Below are 24,020 nucleotides of genomic sequence, written 5' to 3' on the forward strand. Positions count from 1 at the left end.
TTTCGTAACAATTTTTTTATTAAAAGTACAAACTGTGGAAACATTTACTAAATTATTTAATTTAACTTGTGCTATTTCACTTAAGAATATGAAATTACATATGTTGACATTTCGTAACATTATTCGGTAGCTTTTAACTTCAAATTTTCAAGTCTAGAATGAAAACAAATTTTAATGTTTGCCGTAATAATCATGCAACCACTTCTGTATATTTCTGGTTTCGAAGCTTCTGGCTGCGACAACCGATGGTGGATCTAGTGGATTATCGGCCCTAGAAATACATTCAAAAAATTAAAATTTAATTACTAATACAATGCAAGATAACAATTAAAATAATCGAATTCATTGCTTTCTGTCATAGCAGCAGCCAAAATTATAAAGTGTGCATTTATCGATTGTAAAGTGTGTATTTATCGTTTGTCTGGCTACGACTACAAATGGTGGATCCAGTGAATTATCGGCTCTAAAAACACATTAAAAAAATTAAAATTTAATAACTAATACAATGTAAGGTAACAATTGAAATAATGGAATTCATTGCTTTCCGTCATAGAACCCCCTAAAATGTTAAAGTGTGTATTTATCGATTATGAATTGTGATTGAGAAATTATTAGCATTGAACCTGTTATAACGTTCATCGAAATTTCCCATCCGTAAAAAATCCTGCTCCTTTATTAATGATCTGTATAAAATGTACGATAGTCAAACAGAAAGTAAGTCTCCCTCAGCCCATGCATAGAAACATATCCTAATAACATGGAAAGGTTTATTGCAGAAAATATAACAATATTTCAGCTACTTCCCCACATAAAAACTGTTGGAATAGAGTCACTTATCTTAGGAGACAAATTTCTATAGTTGAGTATCATAGAAGCCTGCAGCCTGGAAATGGAGCCAACGTATTACTGTAACTCTCTATGAAACAGAAATGATCAGGCAGAAATTTCCTCAGGTGGGAGGACAAGTGAAAGTCGCTGGGCTAAATATTTTACTTGATATAACATTTTCAGACTTTTTTTTAAGTTAAGTTTCTCCATCTCTAATTTGATGATAAGTATAGATAATTTGAAATTCGTTAAAAATTTGGACAAAACAAGAAAAAAAACGACGGTAAAATTATTGAGAAGCAAAAGATATTAATATTATGCGTTTGATGTAAAAATGCCAAAACATAGAGCTATTTTTTTAATTTTTTCTGTTTCGACAGTTAACATATACGACAACATTTTTCTAAAATTAAACAAGTTGAAACTCATATAAATATTTTTCTATTTATTATTAAATCAATAAATTTACCTAAAAAAGTATATTTTTTTGTGATCACCATTACACAGATGTTAAACCTTTATTAACATAAAAAAAAAAATTCTTCTTGCAAATAACTTTTATAACTAACTTTCTCTTTTTTTTTAAAAAAAAAAGAGAAAGAATTTAAAATGGGAAGGAGAAAAAAAAGAAATATAATATTATTTTCAGCTAGTTTTATAAGATCTATAGTTGAAGGTCAAAAGAAGGTAAAAATCACCTGAGGTCAAGGTGATGGGCTCCACCGTCAACTAAAACTGTTACCAATGTGTCAGAAATATCCTGAAGAACCTGTAAAAAGTAGAAAATGATTGTTTCATTAATCATGGGATACTACATCAAGCTACTTTTCTTTTCTTTTTTCTGAACTTATAGGTGCTATGCACTTCATTTTTAATAACTTTTGACCAGTTTTCAAGCTCAGTGCCATATCATAGATGCATATTATATATTTAAAAATTCGACATTTCTGGTACTTTCATGAAATCGATGTAACAATCGATGAGAAGCTAAATCAAAATACGTTGCCTACAGTTTAGAGGAGAATTTTAAAATTTATTTGGAAAACAAAAAATTAATCCTTGTAAGAAATGAATTATTGTTTAATAAATTAATTACAACTCAAAAAAAGTGATAAATGTTATAGACAATGTTACAATACATACAAACAATACATACAATGCATATACAAGCAATGTTACATTGCTAAAAAAGAAAAAAAAGAGCCAATTTTTGTTACCCCTCCAGGAGCCCAGGGATCCAAATTTCCGTTGCTGAACACAATGTTTGAAGATGATGCAATATCTATTAGAAAAAAAGTTTGTTGTTAAGCTATAATTAACATAATATTGAAAAAATACATAATTTTACATTGCATAAATATTATCTTAATATCAGTATAAACCGTATGCAAGTTACAGTATAATAAAACTTCTCATTTATATCAGAAAGATTATGCACCCTTTTAAATCAGGTAAATTTCTTCCCATTGCACAAAAACCACTCGACTAGTAATTACTTCGCGCTTTTGTTGAGTTGATCTAGTTAAGCCAGAGAAAGTAGTTCACTAGACGGAGAAAGTGCAAAATCTCTTTATTCTGTTTTTAATTAGCTCTCGAATTTGGTACAACCTAAAGATAATTGTAGAAAATAGAAATAGTTACCCCAAAAAACCATAACGTATCGCATTTTATTCCACAGAAAAAGTTTGAAATTGGAAATAAGAAAAAAATTCCTAAAAACCTGCTTTTTATCTAAAATTATCTTCTCTAAAAATTTTAGTTTTTTTATTTAAAATGATTATTTCTAACGAAAATAAGATACATAAAGGCATCTTTTTGGCATGGGCTCCCCGAAGTTATATTTTTTGGAGAGGGGAAATTTCCATTTCGCGAAATGAATTTTCCTATTTTGATCGAATCATAAATTAGCGACTACAATTATTCTTACATATAAAGGGACATCAAAAGCTACTCTGAAAAGTATTTTTAGGTGATGAAGCAATAAGTTGCTACTTTTATATTTGAAGTGTTAGCAAAATTTATACCTAGATATTTTATTTAATAAATTTGATTTAAAAGGTTAAAATTTTGATATTAAATGCTCACCTAATCAATTTAACCATATGCATTAATTATCTGGCAATCATAAGTGTGGTGCTAAAGAAATTTATGATGGCAGTTAAGAAATTAAGTATCATTGGTGTCGTATAAAATCTTCAAATAAGTATATTAATCTACAAATCTTCAGCCTTTTTCTACACGTGGGCACACAACTATAATTCAGGAAATCGTGAGGGCAGCGCATGTGTTAGATAACGGTAAAATTCAATAGCAGGAGGAGAATAGCAGTTTATCTTAGTACTATAAAGTATTGAATATTTTCTGTTTTGGAATTTTGCTTTCTTAGCGAATTAAACTAACAACTGGTTGAACAATACATTCATAAATAGTTCACAGTTTGAAATATAATATGTTTGCAAATTTCCTTGATGGATGATACGAAAAGGTATTATTATAAGCTAATTTGTATATCTCTATTTCGGAAGAAACTGGTTCTTGCAGGTATTCGGAAATAAGAGCACCAAGAAGAGTGATTGGCAATGGCAGGGAGAGGATTAGATTTCAAGACAAAATTGTCAAATGGCTACATTAAACTATACTTACGCATACTTTTTCTCATAGCTATTTAAAAAAAGTCAAATAAACATGTAATAATTTCAATTGTGTTTTTAAAAATAAATTAAAGTGAGCGTATTAAATTTTGTAAGAAGGCCGAATGGCCAGACAATATTTGACGAATAGTTAAAAACTTTGGGAGGTCCCAGTGACCTCCCGCGATTCCCAATCCCGCCTCCCCCCTACTTTTGGGTTGCAAATGATTTTACTACACTAACTTGTTAGTTGTGCAAAGCGTGGAAGTTAATATGAACATATTTCTTACAGAATATGGATGTAAATCATTTATTAGTAATATATTCTGTTCATTATTTAAAAGTGGATGGCAATAGTTGGTGGATACTGGGAAAATCACATACCTTCTCCCCAGTAAAGCACATCAAGCCAATTTCTTCTAGGCAGTACATTCCACGTCTTCAGACAGTAATCATCTCGCATTGTGGAATTAAAAGGAAGAGCAGGAAACATGTCATTTATACCATTGGTATTTCCTTCTAAGTTAATTTCGGTGCATGCCTAGGATGAGAGAAAAAATTTATAAAACTATCTACTTTAAAGAAATAATTATTGTAAAATTATCTTTTAAATAAAGAAAGCTGTTCATGAAATACACAAACCCTTCTAAATTTCTAAATTCACATTATTACAGAAATAATGTCGTGCTTTATTTTACAACATTTTACAACTCGTTTTAGACTTGCTAAATGCTATACTTAGTGCTGTATTTTGGCAAAGAATATTAACTCAAGTTTACTTCCATTTTTGAACAAAGATCTAACCTATGAGTACTGTTAGAGAACGAGAGATAACGGTAGATAGCAATTGTTTAGTAATTTTAGGAACTTTGAGGAAATATTATTTTTACTATTGGTCACGTAATAAAAACACTAAATAAAAATAAGCACAAATAAAAACTATACAAACAAGTTCCATTCTGTCTTACTTTAAAAAAAGGGCTGAAAACAAAAATTTTCAAACACTGGGAATTGTTCCCTAAACTAAATTGTACAATTTATTATTTTTTTAAAAAATTGTTTGAAATAACTCAAGAGACAAAGGTTGTTGAAAAAAGCACATAAGAAATGCGTTTTTTTTTTCTTTTAAAAAAAACTAAAGGAGGTCTCACGAAAAATTTATAACAGACCTCTAACATCATATGTTCAATACTTATTTAGAAAATTGAAAATGTTCGTGATAACCTAGGACTCTATATTTGGCAATTACTGTACTATTTGTTTAGTTATCTCATAAGCGAGTGACCACATCAATAACATTATCGTCTGTTAGTAGAAAAATAGTTGTTCTTTTAGCATTTGAAGGCCATTTTAAATTTTAATAAGTGATTTGAGCAAATTTTGACTCCGATATTGGAACCCTGTCATTCTTAACAAAAGTCTGTTAGTAAATAAATGGTGACGGGGGTCATAAATAAATTGAATGTGTTTTGACTATGGAGAGTGATTTTAAAAATGGAAGAAAAAAATAGTTCGATTTTTAATCACCAGAGAATAAAATTACACTAAGTCTATTTTCGAGTTAAAATAGATAAAACAGGAATGGAAAACGAATATTTCACATACATTTTGATATTGGCATCACATTTACAATTGAATTTTAACTTACATTTTTAACAGCATTATAGCAGGCATATGTTTGTCCTCAGAAGAAGTGGTTATATGCAGATTTTCACAAAGGAACAAGGTTAATTAAAGTATTTCCCATTTCAATTAATTGCCAGTGAGGAAGAATTTTTTCAGAGATGAAGGACTAAGGTAGATATGATTATTTAATTGTTACATTAAATGCTAGCACCAAGTACAATTATGCAATGCAATATCAAAATACAAGTGAAATGTTAATTTTCTGTACTTACTCTTGCTATGCGTATTTTACCCCTTGAAAATAGGTTTACTAAGCAGTTTAGCGAAAAATCGAACTCATTTTGTTTTCTTATAAAAATCAAATTCTAATTATCTAAATAGTATCTACTGCAAATTAGGTCGATTTTTGTTCAGCAGTTTCCTCCTTTTCAGACTTAAAAATTCTCTACTATGGCCACCTTTTATGCATTTATTTGAAAGGAAAAGTAGTGATGTATCCATTAAATTTAGTGACAGGGCTGTCATGCTATTAAAAATTGAGATTTTTATATATTTTGCATATTTGTATGATAAGTTACTTATTTCAACTTTTTTTTAAAAAAATAAATTGTATCATCCATTTTTGAAATTTTTTTTTATCTCTCACAATATTAACAACAGAAAGGAAATAGTTGTCAAGCCACTTTTTTCGAAATCTATCATGGAGCACTCACATTAGGCTGCTAAGAAATTTTTTTTTTCTACTTAGAAACCGTATACATCTACCTGGTAATCCCAAGCCTTACTATCAGATCCTAAGCCACATCCAGTAGGGTCAGCACAGTAAATATATTCTTGATATATATCGAAACATGGGACTGGTGGATTAGAGGCATTGTAATACAAAGCTGCAGCAGAATAAAGCCCATCAACTGGTCTTGTAGCATTCAGAAGACGGGAACACATTACCTTGAAAGAACATGACTTAATCAATATCTTAAAAATATACGAAGGGTTAACTTTTCCTTAAAGGGAAGTTTGAACCTGAACACTGAATAGATTGTATAGAATAGATTTAAATTTAGATTTTAGATAAAGGAAGAGAAAAAGTTTTTGCGTTATAACGAATTTTTTAATTTAATGTTTTGTAAGTATATTTTATTGATAATAACTTTTTACTCTATAATCCAGTTTTAAAAATTTATTGTAGAGTTTTTTGTCCTATTGTAGGTCTAGAGCAGGGTTCGCCAAACTTTTTTGATCATCGACCCCTATATAATTTTTCGAAATCTCCATAGACCCCCAAAAAACTAATTTTCTGTTAATTAAAATAAAACTCTATTAGATACTGTGTTTGTACATTTATTTTATGATTTTAAACATTTATTAAAGTAATAGTACATTGTGTAACAATAGTTTTATGAAAAATATATTAACATTGAAATTTAAATACCTTATTATTAAATAATAAGTAATTATGCATAAATAGATATACTAAGTAAAGTAACTAAAAATGTACTGCTTCTTGATCAATGAGATGGGTGTGCCTGGTGTTTTTTTGCAAGGTTCGCTATATTGGGTTCAAAATTGGTCAATTTTAATTTTCGTCAAAAATGGTCAATTTTGTAATCTTCGTAAAAAAATACGAAATGTGCAATAGTTTTGACGCGGGCTGTACTAATCCATATTATTAATGCTTACCTTCTTTTTTGTGCATTGATAATTAAGATTAATATCTAAGCTAAACGAGTGGTTTTATCGAAACAATAACTAATTATCCAAAACCATAAAAGTTTTAATAATGACATTGCAAATATTCAACACAGTTTGCAAAGATAGCTGAAACTGCGTATGATATTTGCATTTGTAACGTCAATGCTCGTCACACGTGACATTTGGACAAGCGCACATATGCATATGACTTATACACTGCACTGAGTTCGTGCCTCTGCGCGGTGGTACGTAAATACTTGCTTTACCCCAATAAATATACGTTTATTAATTTATGTTTTATAAAGAAACTGATATTGAGTCAATTATAAAAAAAATTCACAAATTTTACATACTTAATTAGGTATTTGTGATTTGCGTATTGAGAACTGTTTTTTTTTCCGACCCACAATCGACCCTCCCGATTCGGATCGACCCCCATTCGCCCCCCAGGCTCAGATCGACCCCCGCTTTTGTTAAATAGACCCCTGGGGGTCTATATAGACCACTTTGGCGACCTCTGGTCTAGAGGCTAGAAAACAGGGCAAAATAAACAATTAAAAATTGAAATCCAGGTGCAATTAGGAGAAACTTAGGATATTTGCAGTTATCTTAATAATAAATAAGTCAATCAGGATTCATAAGTTTTTTTCGTAACAGAGAGAAATAGACTCTTCTTTTTCTTCTTTAACGAATTTTGCAGCTTGCCAATGCATGTATTAGATTTTTATGAACGGGACAGAGTGCATCACAATTCATTGACTTAAATTTTTAAGCAGATGTCAAGAAAAGTTGTTTTTTTTTTAACCAAATCAAACTTTCTACCAACTTTGTATCGAGATGCTCGAAATTTGTTTTTATTCTAATATTAAGCGTTGCAGACAGAAACTTTTTGAACATATTGCATTATTTGTTGACCCTTGGATCAGATAAATATGTTTTTTTATGTATGATTTCAAAGTTAAAGCAAAATAAGAGACTAAGAAGTGGTATTTAGTTAACGATGATTTGCAAGGTTCAGATTTTAAAAACTTAATTATACAAAAATATTTGCGCATGAGTCGTATTGGTTAAAGCAATAGAATGTAAAATAATTTACTTATAATAACAGTAATATTTAATTTCTCTTAAACGCTGTCTTAAGTTATAAGAGTGTTTTAAGTTATAAGATGTTTGAACCTTTGCTCTATGATTTGAACCTAAGTGTAATTTTAAGAAGGTTTCTCGGTAGAGTAATGATTGGGTTGGTAATCGTATTGTTGACTCGTTGCCGTCGTACTGTGATAATGTTCTAATAAATGAAGCGTAATTAGATAGAAAATAAACAATTGTATCTAAATATTTACTTTCACTGGAAATGCTGGAAAATTGCCCATGAATGTAGCCGGATAAGGATAATCCATCATAGCAGCAGACACAAATGAGTTTCGAATCCATCGTAAAAAATGATCGTAGTCTTTATTATCAGCTAAAGGTTTGCACAGATGAAATGCTCGAGAAATATCTCGAAGACCTGAAACAAATCTCGTGCATTTTATTCTTTGAAAAAAATCTATACACAACAATATCTAGACAAAAAGCTTTGCAATGTTATAATAAATGACACCTGAAAACTTAAATGATACTTTCCTTTATATGCTTCCCTCTCTAAAGGCCTGGCTTCTTAGGACAGGACGGCGTCAGCTGGAAATCAGCGCTAACCTCTGATAGGTCCATTTGTGAGTTTGATAGTATACGTCATCGAACGTTCATCTTGAACTACAATTGCCGTCCAACTCAACTGCAGTTGGATTACAACGTGACGTTAACCACAGAAGCAATGGCGGACAACATCCAACAGCACATTGAAATCAGCCAAGATTTTGATTTTGACATTAAACATAGCTTCTTCATTAAACATAGCACTCTTCATTTAACTCAGCTATAATGTGTTCTTTCTTGGACAAAGTCATTATTTGTTCTCTAAAACACTGGTCGACAATAACATAATCAATACAAATTCGAAATAAATATTTGTTTACGTTATTAACGCATGCGCAATGAGAGATAATGTCTGTGTTGAACCGACTGCTCACGCTGAGCTAACAAAAAAGTAATTTTTTGGCGTTAGCTCTACGTCAACTTTCTGCTGACGCCCAGATAAGGCGCTAGTTCTAAAAAACCAGGCCTTGAGCTAACAAACCAGTATTTTGTTGGCGTCAGCGCGAAGTTGACGTCCCCCTGACGCCCAGATAAGGCGCTTGTCCTAAGAAACCAGACCTTTAGAGAGACCTCTTCCTCAATTTAGACATAGATCTGAAGGGGCAGGAAATTTTCTCCAGATCCCTGTACCCAAGGTACTGCTCCCCAACTGACCACAAGACTTTCGATGTAACATATTTTACGAGCACGTATATCGCATGCACTCGGTGGATCATAGCGGAGTCGAGGATCGAACTTCGGCACCTCCCGACCGGAGTCCGATTCTCTAACCACTGGGCAACCACGGTTCGCTGAGATAAATGAGACCAATCACGACACGATTAGCCTAATAGTTGAAAAGTTATAAGCGTTTACTTTATACTAAGTACAATTCAAAAATAGTGCTTTTCGTTCAAAAAATTCCTTTAAATATTTGAAAAATCAGTCATTGAATCATGTTTGGTCTCATTTGCTTAAATGATAAAAAAAATACATAAGGAACAATATCTCTATTGTCTGTATAGCTGTCAATATAAAATGTGCAATTAAGTGCAAGTACAAAATTGTACTTTTTGCATATAAAACGCTTATTACATCTAAATTATTACTCTGTTCATTTAGCAATCGGTTTAATTCATTTAAGCAAGAAAAATTACAGCGGAAAATATATCTTACATGTTCAGATAGTTCACGGATAGCAATGTAAAGTGTACACACGTACGCGTACAAAGGCAATAGTTTCCGTACATTCTCTGTATTCTCATGTTTTCTCTGTTAACTTTTGAGCTATTTGTTCTATTGACTTGTGAAAAGTCTTATTCGATTGGGTGTGAAAAAAAATGCATACAAGTAATGTTTTACTTGTTTAGTTAGCAATATAAGGTGCATATATAGGTAAAAGTACAATTTTTACTTTTTTCGTCGAAAGAACACTTCAAACTTCTAAACTAATAGTCTAATCGTCTCAAGATTAGTCTCCTTCAATTCAGCGTTAAAAAATACATCGGAAACTGCGTTATACGATGAAGAGATTCTTTTCTTCCCACAAATCGCACCCATTTTCCTCAAGAAAGGGGAGAAGTACAGAGAAGAGTAACGAAGTTTTCAGGTATCGATAATAATAACATAAAAAAAAAACTTTTTACGAAGAAATATCTTGGGTATTAATTTTTCTGATGGAAGGGTCTTATTTTAATTTTACTGAACTACAAAACGCACATAAAGCAATATTTTTTAAATCAACGGTTTCGTTTTACATCATACAAATATAACACAGTCTATCATAATTGATTTAGTTGGTAGTGGTTAAGATTTTAGGTTTTAAAATATGAATTTGAGGGGTCACAGTACCCTTGCAATAATTTTTTTAAATAAAGGTATAATCATTCATTTTGTGAATGCTTTACATGCTCATTTAACTTACAATCAATAATTTATCATCAAAAAATAGTTAAACTGTTTAATTTTTTTAAAATTGTAAAAATTATTGAAAGAATTCAAAATGTTTAAACTTTTAAGGCTTTTTTATTTTAGCATATTTCAAATATTCTTTCTCCTTAGTGCTTATAATATTCATCTTAGCAGTTTTGTACATTCATTTGTTGATATATCAATTAGAATATTTTTTATAGAATATTTTGTGAAAAAGTTAAAAAAAAGGTTAAAAATTGCTGTTAGGTTTATAGAACATGCTGTAAAAATTGTAATACCTCATAAAATGCTTATTCCATGAACGGTTTAAATAAGTGCATTATACTTAAGATAAAAAAGCTTTCTTCAAAGCTTTATCTTAAATAGAAAAAATTCCTTGGGGATTTTTAATTAAGATTAAAACACAAAATTATAATCTATGAGAAGAAAAGAACTGTAAAGTTTGTCTGCTGAGGCTTTCTGTATTAGGGCAATCTAAAATCATTCATAACTTTTTTAAAAATGTAGATAAGGAGATGATTTTTTTTTCAGTGCATTTGAAATAGTTTGAAGTTTTATTATAAGCAATAAATTTTTTTTCGATGCTTCAGCCATTTTTTCGGTACTGTGACCCCTTAATATAATCAGTATATAGTTACAAACGGAGTATGTCCGGCTACATAATCCAGTGCAATAAGTCACGAAGGTGATTTTTGCTCTCTGTAAATTTGGACAGAGGTGCTTCTATGGAAGTGGGAACACTAAGTTCACTTTCTAAGCTCACTTTCTAAAAGAATGTGTAACGTTAAAGTTTATCCAAAAAATCACCAATAGAAATGCATTAAAATATCACCTGATGCTCCTTCTGCTGCCCACTTTTGTATTTGTCCAAATGCTGCTCGAACTTGGTTTTCACATCCAGGTTCTTTTTGAAAATCCTGAAAAAAGAATAAAAATATCTTTTAATACCTGTAAGTGACGTAGTGGAGGTATCGCTATTCTAATTGGTTATTAAAACGTGGCAATTGTTTACGTTAGCTACTGTTCTTTAAATTCTATTTCGAGCACGCCACGTCCGTCAAAATTCAGCCCGGGTAGCAGAGAACCATCAATTTTAAGTAAAAAATAATAAGTATATTTAATCTTTAAATTTCACTAAGCATTTGTAAAATTTAGGTAAAATTGAAACGCCGAATTCTAGCAAAAAATGGTTATTCAAATAAACTTAAAATTCAAGTAAAATTATGTATAAATAAATTCATTTTTTTGTGCGAATATTTTACCTACCACTTTTTACTAGGTAAGAATGAGTACGTTATTTTTACATATTATTTACGTTGAAAGTATACGTCAAAATTTATGGAAGTTGAAACGTCGAATTGTAGCAAAATATGGTAATTCGAAAATGGAAAATTTTTGTTAAATTTTACGTAAACAAATTTGTTTCTTTTACGACTATTTTACGAACTACTTTTTTCTTGGTAAGAATGAGTAAGTTATTTTTACATAATATTTATGTCAACAATGCGTCAAAATGTTCGTAAGTTGAAAGGCCAAATTATGCAAAAAAGCATTTATCCCAAAACAGAATATTTATGAAAATAAATTCGAACCGAAATTTACCGAAATTTAAATGACAAATTTGTTTCATCAAAATTTTTTTTTATTTTTCAAAGGGTACCAACTTTGGTAACAGCTTGAAAGAAAATATCTCCTGATAACTTTCCAGCCACTTGGTATATAGGTGCACTTGCAGCAATTGCGCCGGTTATGATATTTGGGTATTTAAATTTCATGTAAGCAGCTAGCATTCCTCCATAACTATAATAAAACAAACAAAATAATTTTACAAATGACTTATTTCCGATTCAAAAACAATCAGTTAAAACAATTAGAAAACAAATCTCATAACATAATGCAAATACTTAGAGAAATAACATGTTTTTAAAATACACAAATTTCAGGATTTTTGCACGACATAGTTGAAGATTTCATGAAAAGAACATGTTGACATTTCCATAATTTTAGTGATGCTCATAATATAATCAATGAGCTTAAAATGAAGCGACATTTTCAAAATCCTCGCAGTTCAAAGCTGTTCAGAACATTATGGATGAAATTAACAAAAGAACAGGCTTATTTCAAGCGTCATTTTCAAAATATTCATGTATCAATGTTGCTGATTACATAATTGATGAGAAACGAAATAAATATTTTCAAAGTATTTTTCATGACATGGTAGGTGAGACCAATGAAAAACCTGTACAAGGGTATTTTCAAACTACGCAAATTTGAAATTTGTTCTTAACAACCTGATTAAGGAATTTAGGTAAAGAACACATCAAGTAATATTTTCAATGTTAGCAAATTTCAGGGTTTAAGAGAACGCTATACCGAGAGGAAAAACTTCTCGTGGTAAATTCTGTTTCACCTTCATTGGTATTTTAGAGTGCTTTCAGATAAACCCTGAAGTTTTGAAGGCTGAAAAAAATGTTTTCCAAATTTAAAAATGCTAACAAATTATTGCAAGATAATTTTTCCACTGCGTAATCCTGAGTAATCCGCCCATAATTTGTTTGCATTTTGATATTTTGAAATTTTTTTTTCAGAATTTGAAACTTCATAGCTTACTCTAAGTTAACCTTATCTCACTTTTTGTATACTTTAATTTTAGTTACTTGTGTTAGTTAAAAGAAAATTTGACAAGAAGAATTTCGCCCGTTGTATAAATTTCAAGAGCATTCTAAGATCTGTTACAAGTCTTAATTCATGCAATCTGAGTTTTAAAATATGGGCATTTAAATAAATAAAAAAAACTGTTAGTAGCTTCTTGATGTTTCGGTGCGTTATAAAGTTCATTTTTACAAATTCGCAATTTTTTTTTTAATTTTTAATTTTATTTTCTTTATCAATTGCTTTATTTCTTACTCTCAGCTCTTCAATTATTTTACTTAGCTTATAAAAATCTCAAGAATATGTGTTTGAAAAAAAGATTTAAATTTTCCTCTGAAATATTTTAAAAATTATCGAAAAAAATAAATAAATAAATTGAAATAATAAGGATAAAATCATGGTAACTTCCTAGGACAAGTTATGTGAAATTTGTTTTAAATCACTAATAAAGTTCTACAAAAAACAGTACAGGATAGACAAAAATTAAAAAAGAACAAGCAAAAAAAAAAAAAAAAAATCTAACAATAAATTATGCTCCGAAATAATCTTTTCTTTTTTTTTAAATATAAAACTATTTTCGTTATCTTTATATAGTCCCTCGATATTGAAAATTTTTTTTATCGTTGCCTATACAATTTTTTTTATCAAATTTTATCACAAAGCGGCAGAATGTTTTTCATTACTCAAACATCATTACAATAACAATTCTTTCTGTTATATCGAATTTGATTTAATTTATTTAAATATTTTAATTGTGGTTTTGTTTTTTGTATCGTCTAGTATTTTTATTCTTTAATCTTGCGTAATTAATCTTCTTCAAAAATTTTTTCTTTTTTTAGTTTTCAAAGAGTATTTTGTTAAAGAAAATTGACTGTTATTATTGTCAGTTACTGCTTATGCTTTAGATAGGTTTAAAATTAATAGACCTTCTTTAAGGTTGCCTCATCAGCAGTAACAGTATGTAAACAACTCAAAACTTAGAACAACGATGTGAAGGGATTGATTTGAATTTAATTTGCATTATTTAATTATTTTATTCGTATAATTTAATCAATAATTAATCTGCACTTTAAAAAAAAAGAATTTGAAATGGCAATTTTTTTCAGAAATATAATGAATAGAAAAAAAGACATTCATCATTTTGGTGCTTTTTTTCTCTCTTTCTTTTAGGTTCTTTGATAATGATAAATAAGCTGATCGTAGATCAGATTTACAACGAACCTTCTACACTTATTGTAAACATATTATTTAGAAGGCATTGATGCAATATTATAAATTAATTTTTCAACGAGGAATTTTTTTTTCTTATTTCAATGTTCTCAGAAACAGGTTCTTTCTTAAATTTAAATTCAAAATGTGTTTGAAAAATTATAGTATAGAACACTGGTTTGCAAATTAATATTTTACGAAGAGATACTCTTACAAATAAAAAATTATTTTAATTCATGTTTAAATTTCTTACAAATAAATGCATATTTTACCATACTAAAATCAGTTTTCCTACACTGCATTCTCTCTCTGATAAAAATAAAACTATTGCCCTACCGTTTCGTGCAATCTCAATAGATAGAAAAATTGCATAATATGACCATTAAGGAACAAAGATCTAGATATCTTTGGCTGTTATCAACATAAAATTTATGTAAATTATAAAGGTACTTGTTGTAAATTACTGATCTATCCTTCATTTACGATATTATTTACTAGTAATATTTATACACCATCTCTTCTTGATATTATTCTTTGTAATTATTATCCAAACTAAAAGCCTTATAACTATCAGTGGTGTTCCTATATGTTATAAAGTAATCGCGTGATATTACCCCATTATGCAGCATTTTATGATAAAGATATTTAGTTACCGGTTTGCTATTATTAAACAGTAAGTTATATTTATTTTTTAACAAGTTATAATTAATTTAACGTAAAACTGTGAATGGCATAAATATATATAGTAATCAAAATTAAATCCTAAAGCAATATTAAGAATTAACAGTCAATTTAAAAAAGAAATTAGCATGGGTGAAATAATGCAAAATAATTATATTTAAAATTCTAGAGAGATTTATGCAATAGTGCGAGTCATTGTATTACATAATTGCATAAATATCTCCTGTGAAAAAAATATTTCATAAATTTTTATTGTAACCAAAAATTAATTAAAAAAAACCCAAAAATACGTTTGTTTATGAAGTGAAAATTGAATTATCGAATAATCAATGATAATCAAAAATTACTAGATTTAAACTGTACCCATAAAAAATAAAATAAAACTTTGTAGAACCAAACCTGTGTCAATATAGCAAAGAAGTTCCGGACGTTCTAAATGAATAACTTTTAATTTTGGCGTCGCAATCTGCTTATGATTAAGAAACAAAATTGGCTGTGTAGCAATTGTGGGGTAGGCGAGAGAAGCGAGTTAGAGATAGAGTCGCCTAGTGCAACATGAAAAATATAATGGTTTTCGCTTTTATAATAATAAATGTTATAATAATAAATGGTATAATAATAAATGTTATAATAATAAATGTTATAATAATATTAAATGTTATAATAATAGATGCTATGTAACAAATAGTAATAAATGTTTCGAATAAGATTTTGCGATAGTAATTACAATATTAAGTAAAACCTTCTTAGCAAATTTAAGCTGAACCATCAACAATTTGTTAGTTTCCATAACTGTGTTTTCTATTCGAAAATGTTAAATTTTTGTTTTTAGGTAAACTGTAACATATAAAAGCACATTTTGAATTAAAAAAATTTATGAAAACTACTTTTTACAAATTCTTTTTCAGATAGTATGAAAGCAGAGTTTGCCTAGACAGTAACATCAGGTGATAGCAACCTTTTGTTTTGTTGAAAAAGAACATATTGTCAGTGATTCTAGTAATTAACTTTTATGATGACTCCGACGTTTCTTACTAACACGAAATTATGGCGTCGTTTATAATTTGACTGCCAAAGAAGTAAACGCATGTCTATAAGCGTATATATTAGGTTTGTGGTTTCTCATCTTTTAGGTCAGGTCACGAACTAGAATATTCATTAATAATTAAAGGTTAGTTATTCACACAGAAAAACTCGGCTTACTTACGTCTACAAAAGTAAAAAGAAAAATATGAAAAGTTTGCGACGGTCAATAAAGCTTTTCTTATTTTATCGAGAAAAATTTGTAGTTCCATAAAAGGGGGATTAATATTAAATATTTCTTTTTTCTACAGAAATGTTTTTCAATTGTTCAACTTACATGCTAAGCTGTGTTATATTAAAGACTAAGCCTGAAATTTTCAATAATATTTTCTACATTAATATAAAACGACTTGATATCAACAGCATGTATAGACCAGCTAGCAATAGAGTATTTCAGTTTTCTTTTCCCATGAGAAATGGACCTTCAGCGAAAAGGAATTTAGATTTTAAGAGAACTTTTTAGGGAAAGATAATTTTATTTTTGTACCATGTAGCAAACTAGAATTTAAATTATATTTTCAAATATGAGAAAGCAAACGAGAATTTAAGTTACATTTTTAAATGTGTAAGTGAAGCTTTTCAGCAAACGAGATTTTTTCTTTCAATTTCAAATGAGAAAGAGTGCCGTTTATCAAACGAGAATTTAGGTTGCATTTTCAAATGAGAAACATTTAGCAAACAAAACTGTAAATTACAATTTCAAATGAGAAAACAGATCATTTAGTGGAGGAGAATTTAAGTTTTATTTTCAATTGTTTTCGTGGATCTTTTAGTAAAAGAAAATTTAATTTATATTTTCAAATGAGAAAGCATACTATTAAGCAAATGAGAATTAAAGTTTTGCTTTCAAAGTAGAAAGCGGTCATTTTACCAAAAGAGGTCACAATTTAATTTAGAAATCAAATAGAAATACGCTCTTTAATTCTTAGTGTAAGACGGTACTCTTATGTTCTAAAGTTCTAAATTCTGAAGTGTGCTCAGAACAGCTTCGTAGTTGGAACAATTACTGACTGGGCACGACTGTCTCCGTAGAGTGAGTTAAATAAATAAAAAACAAAAAAATACGAAAAAAATTAAGTAACTTGATTAATTTGCGCTAACTTTTAATTATATTAAGGAATGAGAGATACAGAAACGTACTTTCTTCCTCTCTCTCTTTTTTTTCTTCCCTACACGTTTGGATTTTTGATCATCAAATCATGAGATTTAGACGCAATTGGGAAAATACCATTCTTAAGTATGGCCCCATAACGTTAATTTCATTTTTTGCAAGTTTAGTCATATATAGAGAATTTCTTTAGAAAAATCGAAAACTTTTTGCACACAATTATAAAATTCATTTATCCAAAGAAAGAGTTGTAAAAAATCCAAACCCATCGAAAAAAATGACTTAATCAGCAAAAGTATATTTTAGTGTCTGATTTCGTAACTTAATCAATAATTAGCACTGATTAATTGGAATATATGAGGTGGTAAACTTTTGATCAATAAGATTGAAACTTAAAACGCTAAAATCCGGTCATTAGAAAAATCACTGAGGGTAACATTCAACTCTTTTGTGTGTATTTTTGCGTTCAACAGTATTGGTGAGCACGTGGCTACTAACAGGCTACCTTTTGATAGCTGAAATATCTTCTAGAAAATCATCAAAATTAAAAATCTTGGTATAAAAATACTAAGCGCTAACTAAGTGCTAAAAAAGTATTAGAATCTAACATAATTTCAGATTCAAAGAAAAAAATTCACAGTCTATTTACAAAAATATTTGTAGATTAATTTATAAACAGTTAAACAAAACTAACATTATTCTTCTGCGGAAGAAAAAAACTTCTGAACTTGCGGAAAAATAAAATTACTAAAACTAATGCCTGCCAAATTAAGTGGAAAAATAATTATTGTTTTAGAACAGTCCCCAAAAAAAGGAACTATAAAACTTAATTGGTGAAAATATAAAAGATTCCTTTTCGAAATAATAATAAAGATAACAATCATGAGTTATTCACCTTCCACCAAAAGCAATTACTGGACAATCATCAGCATTCAATTTCTTTTTATAGCTTTTTAAGAAAAATGCATAATCCGCGAGTGCTTGTTGAATGCTCAGAAGTCCAATGGATTTAGGCTGAAAGCTGTCTTGGCCAAAAGGAAGAGATTTTCCATAGTACCTCTGAAAACAACATTAGATTTACAAGTAATTTTACAGAAGAAAATACTTTCATTGTCACATGTACTTTATTATACAGGGTCACAAAACATATGTTTTGAAAAATTAATTAAATAAATACCGAAGTCGTAAATTAAAGAAAGCGGGAACTGCGTTCTGTTTAGGAAACAATATCTTAATTAACATCAAATTCAAAATTAGTAGCAAAATTCATCAGCCAATTGAGCTGCTCTAATGACGGAGAAAAAAAATCAAATTTTATTTTCGAAATAAACATAATTTTTTACACAGCGTGGTGCTCTTTGAAAACAAAAGAACAAATATTTTAATCGCAATAAATGATCTGACATGTAGCAGAAAATATTGTTTTATTGTTTTTCCAGTCCGCAGCGATATACATACATAAACTTCAAAGCTAGTTTTAAAATTTAAGAAATTTTTTTTAAGGAATTGAAGGATTCATTTGTCTTCTAAGTAGAACTCAGTAAACTCTAAAACTTCTTCCTTTTCTTTTAACTGAATTTTTTTCATTGATTTTTCAAATCGCCGGTTATATTTCGGGACTTCGTAAATTAGCCAAATGATTCATATGGTGACTTCAAAGGATTGTTTGTTTACTAATATATCTCGATCCTGATTGGTTTTTGAAACGTGACATTTGCTTTTGTTAGCAACTGTTCTTTCTAATCTAATTATCTGTTAATCTGTTACTAATCTAATTATCTAATAATCAGTTACTGTTAATCTAGTTCCATTCATGTGGGTAGCGCTTCATTAATTTTTGAATTTGTATCTTTGAAAATGCAATTTACTTAGGTACCTTTCAGTTAGCCGTGTGCAAGGAAATTCAATTATTTTTTTAATTTAATCTAATTTATTTTATTTAATTTTTTTATGTTTAAAAAATAAATAAAGTAAAAAAAATAGAAAAAAAGTTAGTGGAGGTCTACATTTTTTGGCGACTTTTCCCATGCGCCCAGTTATCCGAAAAGTAACTTTATTACTTTTTATTTAATGCCATCGACGTGAAACAGTTCACAATTCAAATTAATTTAACTTTCAAAGCAATATTATCTTTAGCATTTAAAAATAACCTTAATGTTATTAAATTTATCACTATATTATCATTATACTATCACTATATTATCACAGTATTTTTCTGAATTGACGTATGCATATGGGGGATAGGGATCTTAATTATTTTTGGTAATTTTAATCACAGTTTAAAAGGTAAGGAAATTTTATTGCAAAAAAAAAGGGTGGGGGGAAACGCTCAGTGAATGAGACAGTGCTATAGTGCTTTGATGACATTCTGTGCCTTGTAGTCAAATTTGTCAGGGAAAATATTATCATCCATGGAAACAGACTTAATTTAATACTAGTACTAACTAAGCACCATTGCAAATGTGAAAATTTTTGATTGGATAAAGTATTCGTCATTCAATATATTAATTAAATATTTTGCAAGACATAATTTGATTTATCAAAATTATTATTCTTTAATGTTCATAGGGATTAATGATTGCATGTGCTGCATATCAATTTAAAAAACAAATTTAGCTTCGTATGGTATTAAGGATAAAAAATGGACATCGCTGTAAATACCAAAAAATATAAATCCCTCTTTTTACTTAAAAATGTTTTAGTTGCTAGGTCGCCAAGCTTAACAGATTGGGCAATGCTTGAAGAGGTAACTTTAGTTGTCCCATTTAGTCAATTTATAACAAAAGCTTTACGTGATCAAAAACGTTTATCATGATTTGTTTTAAAATTTAATTTTAATTCAAAAATGCGGTAAAGTTGTTTTTATACATAGATAAAAATATTTCATGTAAATTCTTACGTGTTCAACGAAAACCACTAGTGCTTGAAACTGTGGAGCAATTTTGAACATATATCCGGTATTTTCCCAAAATCCTACAATATCGCCTTCATTTCCAGCATAAAAGAAAATAGGCCCTCTTCCTCTGTCCCACCAAGTATCTAAAAAAAAGGAGAATAAATAAGATTTAATATTTGTGTTCGCGCTCACAGTAGTAGTGAAATAATTTTACGCCCACTAAAACATGAAACGTTTATGAACATTCATTCAAAGCTTTTATCCTACACTGTTGGAATTTTAATTCCAATATTTCTATAAAATAACCGGCAGCAATCTATCCATCCAATTAACCATAAGACCCCATAACCTTTGTCAAATGAATCGTGGAATGTTGCTTAATTGAGTTTTTGATGGATTTTATTTATCTTGAGGGATGAAAAATAGACTATATGTGTTAAGCAGCTCTGTGGTGCTGCCATCTATGAGTGAATGAGAGTTCCGTATTTTAGTAGTCCAGTGTCACCAATTGGAGAGGGTAGGGCACTGAAGATTCTTCATGTGTTGAAGGAATTAAATAAATATTGTGGTATCAACGATGGAATTCGAACTCTCCGGTCAGAGAATTCGAATCCCAGCGTTATTTCTCCCTCCATATTTCTTTAATAATCCCAGCATTAGCTCCAGTTTAGCCGGTCATAAGATTAACATATTTGCCCTCCAGGTCCAGCTGCTCGAAACTAAGTGGCTTCATGAGGTGGGTCCAGTTGACACGGTTAAAATTACAGTTGCTTAGCCATGTTAGTTGAAAACAGTTAATAAATTATTTTTTTCCTCACAGTTAACAATGTAAATACCATCTTTTTTATGGTTATTTGAAAGTTTTGGTTGAATGCGGTAAAATCACAATTAAAGAAATTGTTATCGAGAAATTTCTATCAATGCAGAGTTCCAAATAATTCGAGATATCGGATGTAATAGCCATTAATATTTTTTTATAAAAGTTGCAAAATATAAATAACTAAATACAACACATAGAGAAAAGAATAACAAAGAATATATTACAAAAGTGCATTATACTGGCATAGAAAGTCCAAAATGAATTACGCTATGATGCACGGTGTTCCATAATAAACGCTCTTAGTATATACTTTTAAAATCCTAGCCAAAAATGGAGAAAAAAAGGATTCACATTGGGTTTTGCCAATTAATAATTAAGGGGGCGAAAATAAAAATGCCATCGAAATCTGACGAAGCAATAAAGAGAATTGTTGTATAAATGTTCAAAGCGTGATGGGTTGCCGTTTGGTGTTATAATATCTGTTTTTCAAACCCTTGTTCCACCGATAATCAATCAGATCTTGATTTTCCGTATACTCTCCTTCCTCAATAGTGATTTATCCTTATTCCAATAGCTTTCTAGTTTTTTCTCTTTTAAAAATTAATTTTCGCCTTCCATTGTGTATACTTTCTTACATTCATTTTCAACAAAGATTCTTAAAAATATATGGAAATCTTGACACCTTGTACGTAACCTGACACCTTGATCGTAAACCTGACACTTTGTACGCAATAGTAAATTTGATAAACCAGGTGTCACACTTGAGAATCGAAACAAGAAGGTTTAAATTTTATACGAATTTAAATGTTTGTTTTAACTTTGGATTTCTTCTGATTCAACACCTCTAAAGTCTAAATAATGATTGGGAATGCTTTTGAATGCTTTAATGTTTCTAAATTATGGAAAGAAAAAAAAACTTAGCATGCTCTAAAATTTTTTCACGTCAACCATAATAAAGCTCGTATGCATAGAAAAATATTCAAAAGACTTTTTTACATAATTATGCATATCAGAAATTTAATTTTTCTGATTTCAATTTTAATATAAGGTATCATATTTGTTTTATTGATATGAAAATAAAGCTGGTGAAACTCTATTTATAATTATTATTTACAATTATACTTTGTGTAAGAAAGTACTTGAAAAATCAGCTATCTCACCTGCAACAATTTTATTATAAAAATCCATCGTACAGAATTTTTAAATTACACAGCTTATCTCAAAATGTTTACACCATTTATTCTATCTTACTCTCCGTATAGTTTACTAGACAACTACCAAGTGCCAATAATACGAATTTAATAGATTTTACGTATAACAATAATGCGTCTATTATTGCCAAACTACTTAGTAATTTCTTTAAATTTCTTCTAGATAAATTTAAATATAATCGCCATAGCAAATGATACTAAACTATTTCGATATTAGTTTTTTTTTTTCAAAATAAATTCCAATCTAAACTTTTATGTATAAAAAAATACAAAAACAACGCAGTAAATATAAAGTCCACTTAAAATAAAAATAAAAATAAATAAGCAATTGTATGTTATCTATAAATAAGATGATTAATAAAAAAATAGATATTAATTCTTAAATAATAAATAACGTATCTTTTAATTCTTTTAATAATCCTTCACTGTATAAGTTAAATGATTTTAATTTTTGTTAATAACATATAATACAAATTTTCAGATGAAACTTACCGTTGTAAAGAAACCTTTGCTTGAAAGTTTGATTACTATTTGATTCGAAATTAAAATGATCTATTTGTTGGTCAAAATAATCTTCAACATAATTTGAGCAATTTGAGCTCGCAGCTAACAAACTAATTAGAAATAAAATATATAGAACAGCCATCTTCTAAATCTAGCTGATCTCAGTGACTTCACAGCATCACAACTACTTTATTCTTTTTTAGTATATGATAAATTTGGAAAAACAGTTCTTTTTGAAGAACACGTTTTAACCGCTCCGTTCCCAAAACATAACCATTGTAAGTAACTGTTCCAGAATAACGGATACTGACATATGGGACGAAAGCGATGTTGTTTGAAACAGAATATGAAAGATTATTCTTTATGATGACGATTTCAGTTTACTCCACCAACTATTTTTCATTAAAAAGCATACATCAGTTTTAACTATTCATGCCATACACCGATAAGGATTATCTAAAAGCGGAATTTATAAAAGTGTGCAACTGGCCTTATTTCGTTAGATATACTAATTCCATGATGCGTATTGTCGTTTAATACGTTAAGACGAGATCTGATGCCGTTTGATATACTAAGCGGATGTCCGATGTTATTTGATTTACTATACAGATTTTTGATGTCGTTTAAGGGAGTTAGACCAAAACTAGAAAGGAAAAAAATAAAATAATTTTGAAATTTTCTTCTTGACCAACAAGATAACAATATGAAAATTTGAAATAAAATTCAACAAATTGTTTATGCATTAAGAAAAAAATACTAATAATTGATACAAAATTCATATAAATAACAGTTTAAAAAATGTGTCAAATTATAGTACAAGTCTATTTATATAATTATAACATAATTCCTACTTTTCTAGTATAGAGCCTCTACACGAAATCGCAATAAAATTTTCCTAAAGAGCTAGGACCACATTTTTGAATCCAATGATAAAGTGTAAGCAAAAAACAGTCTGGAATCTCACTAATAGTTATTTTGAAGCAAATACTTTTCTTCAAAACTCTTTCGAATAATTCAAGCGGATAATAAAAATGATATACTAAATCATGGTTCCCAAATTTTCCAGTTGTGTACTCGGCAAACTTTGTAGAAAAAAGCTTTTAGGCCTAATTAACTACCAAATGTACAAGTGAAGGATTAAAATTACAATTATACACATATTATTCGTGATACGTACGTGTATACGCATGACGAATACAATGAACGAAACTGTGGATAATTAGTAAAAACGATTAGACTACAAACAAACCTGGAATGTCAAAATCCATTTGTGAGCCGTGCCTCATAAACACCTCTTGGAAGAGAGAAGGTCTCTACGCTGACCAAATTAATAATCTGACTTAACGAACATAAACTGGGCAGTGAACATAAACTGGGCTACCAAACTGTGACGAGAGGAAAAATACAGAAGAGGATACTAAAAGATCGGAATTCTCGTTTATGGTAACTCACGTGCTCAGGTCTTCTCTCT

At 29.3% G+C, this 24,020-nt stretch overlaps 1 protein-coding gene across 1 annotated transcript; it reads right to left on the reverse strand.

The window, feature by feature from the left end:
- Nucleotides 1–22,999, reverse strand: LOC107437402 (dipeptidyl peptidase 2). Its single transcript, XM_043042379.3, has 11 exons — nucleotides 22,538–22,999; nucleotides 20,018–20,157; nucleotides 18,014–18,177; nucleotides 12,050–12,185; nucleotides 11,218–11,302; nucleotides 8,120–8,286; nucleotides 5,850–6,032; nucleotides 3,843–3,999; nucleotides 2,046–2,110; nucleotides 1,527–1,597; nucleotides 1–271 (listed from the first exon to the last, which is right to left on the reverse strand). The coding sequence occupies exons 1-11, from the start codon at nucleotides 22,689–22,691 to the stop codon at nucleotides 172–174; spliced, it is 1,422 nt and encodes a 473-aa protein (XP_042898313.2). The 5' UTR covers nucleotides 22,692–22,999; the 3' UTR covers nucleotides 1–171.
- Between the last annotated feature and the right edge of the window lie 1,021 nt (nucleotides 23,000–24,020).

Source organism: Parasteatoda tepidariorum, chromosome 8 (genome assembly GCF_982258835.1).
Source record: "Parasteatoda tepidariorum strain Cologne lab strain chromosome 8, Ptep-v5.0, whole genome shotgun sequence".
Lineage (NCBI taxonomy): Eukaryota > Metazoa > Arthropoda > Arachnida > Araneae > Theridiidae > Parasteatoda > Parasteatoda tepidariorum.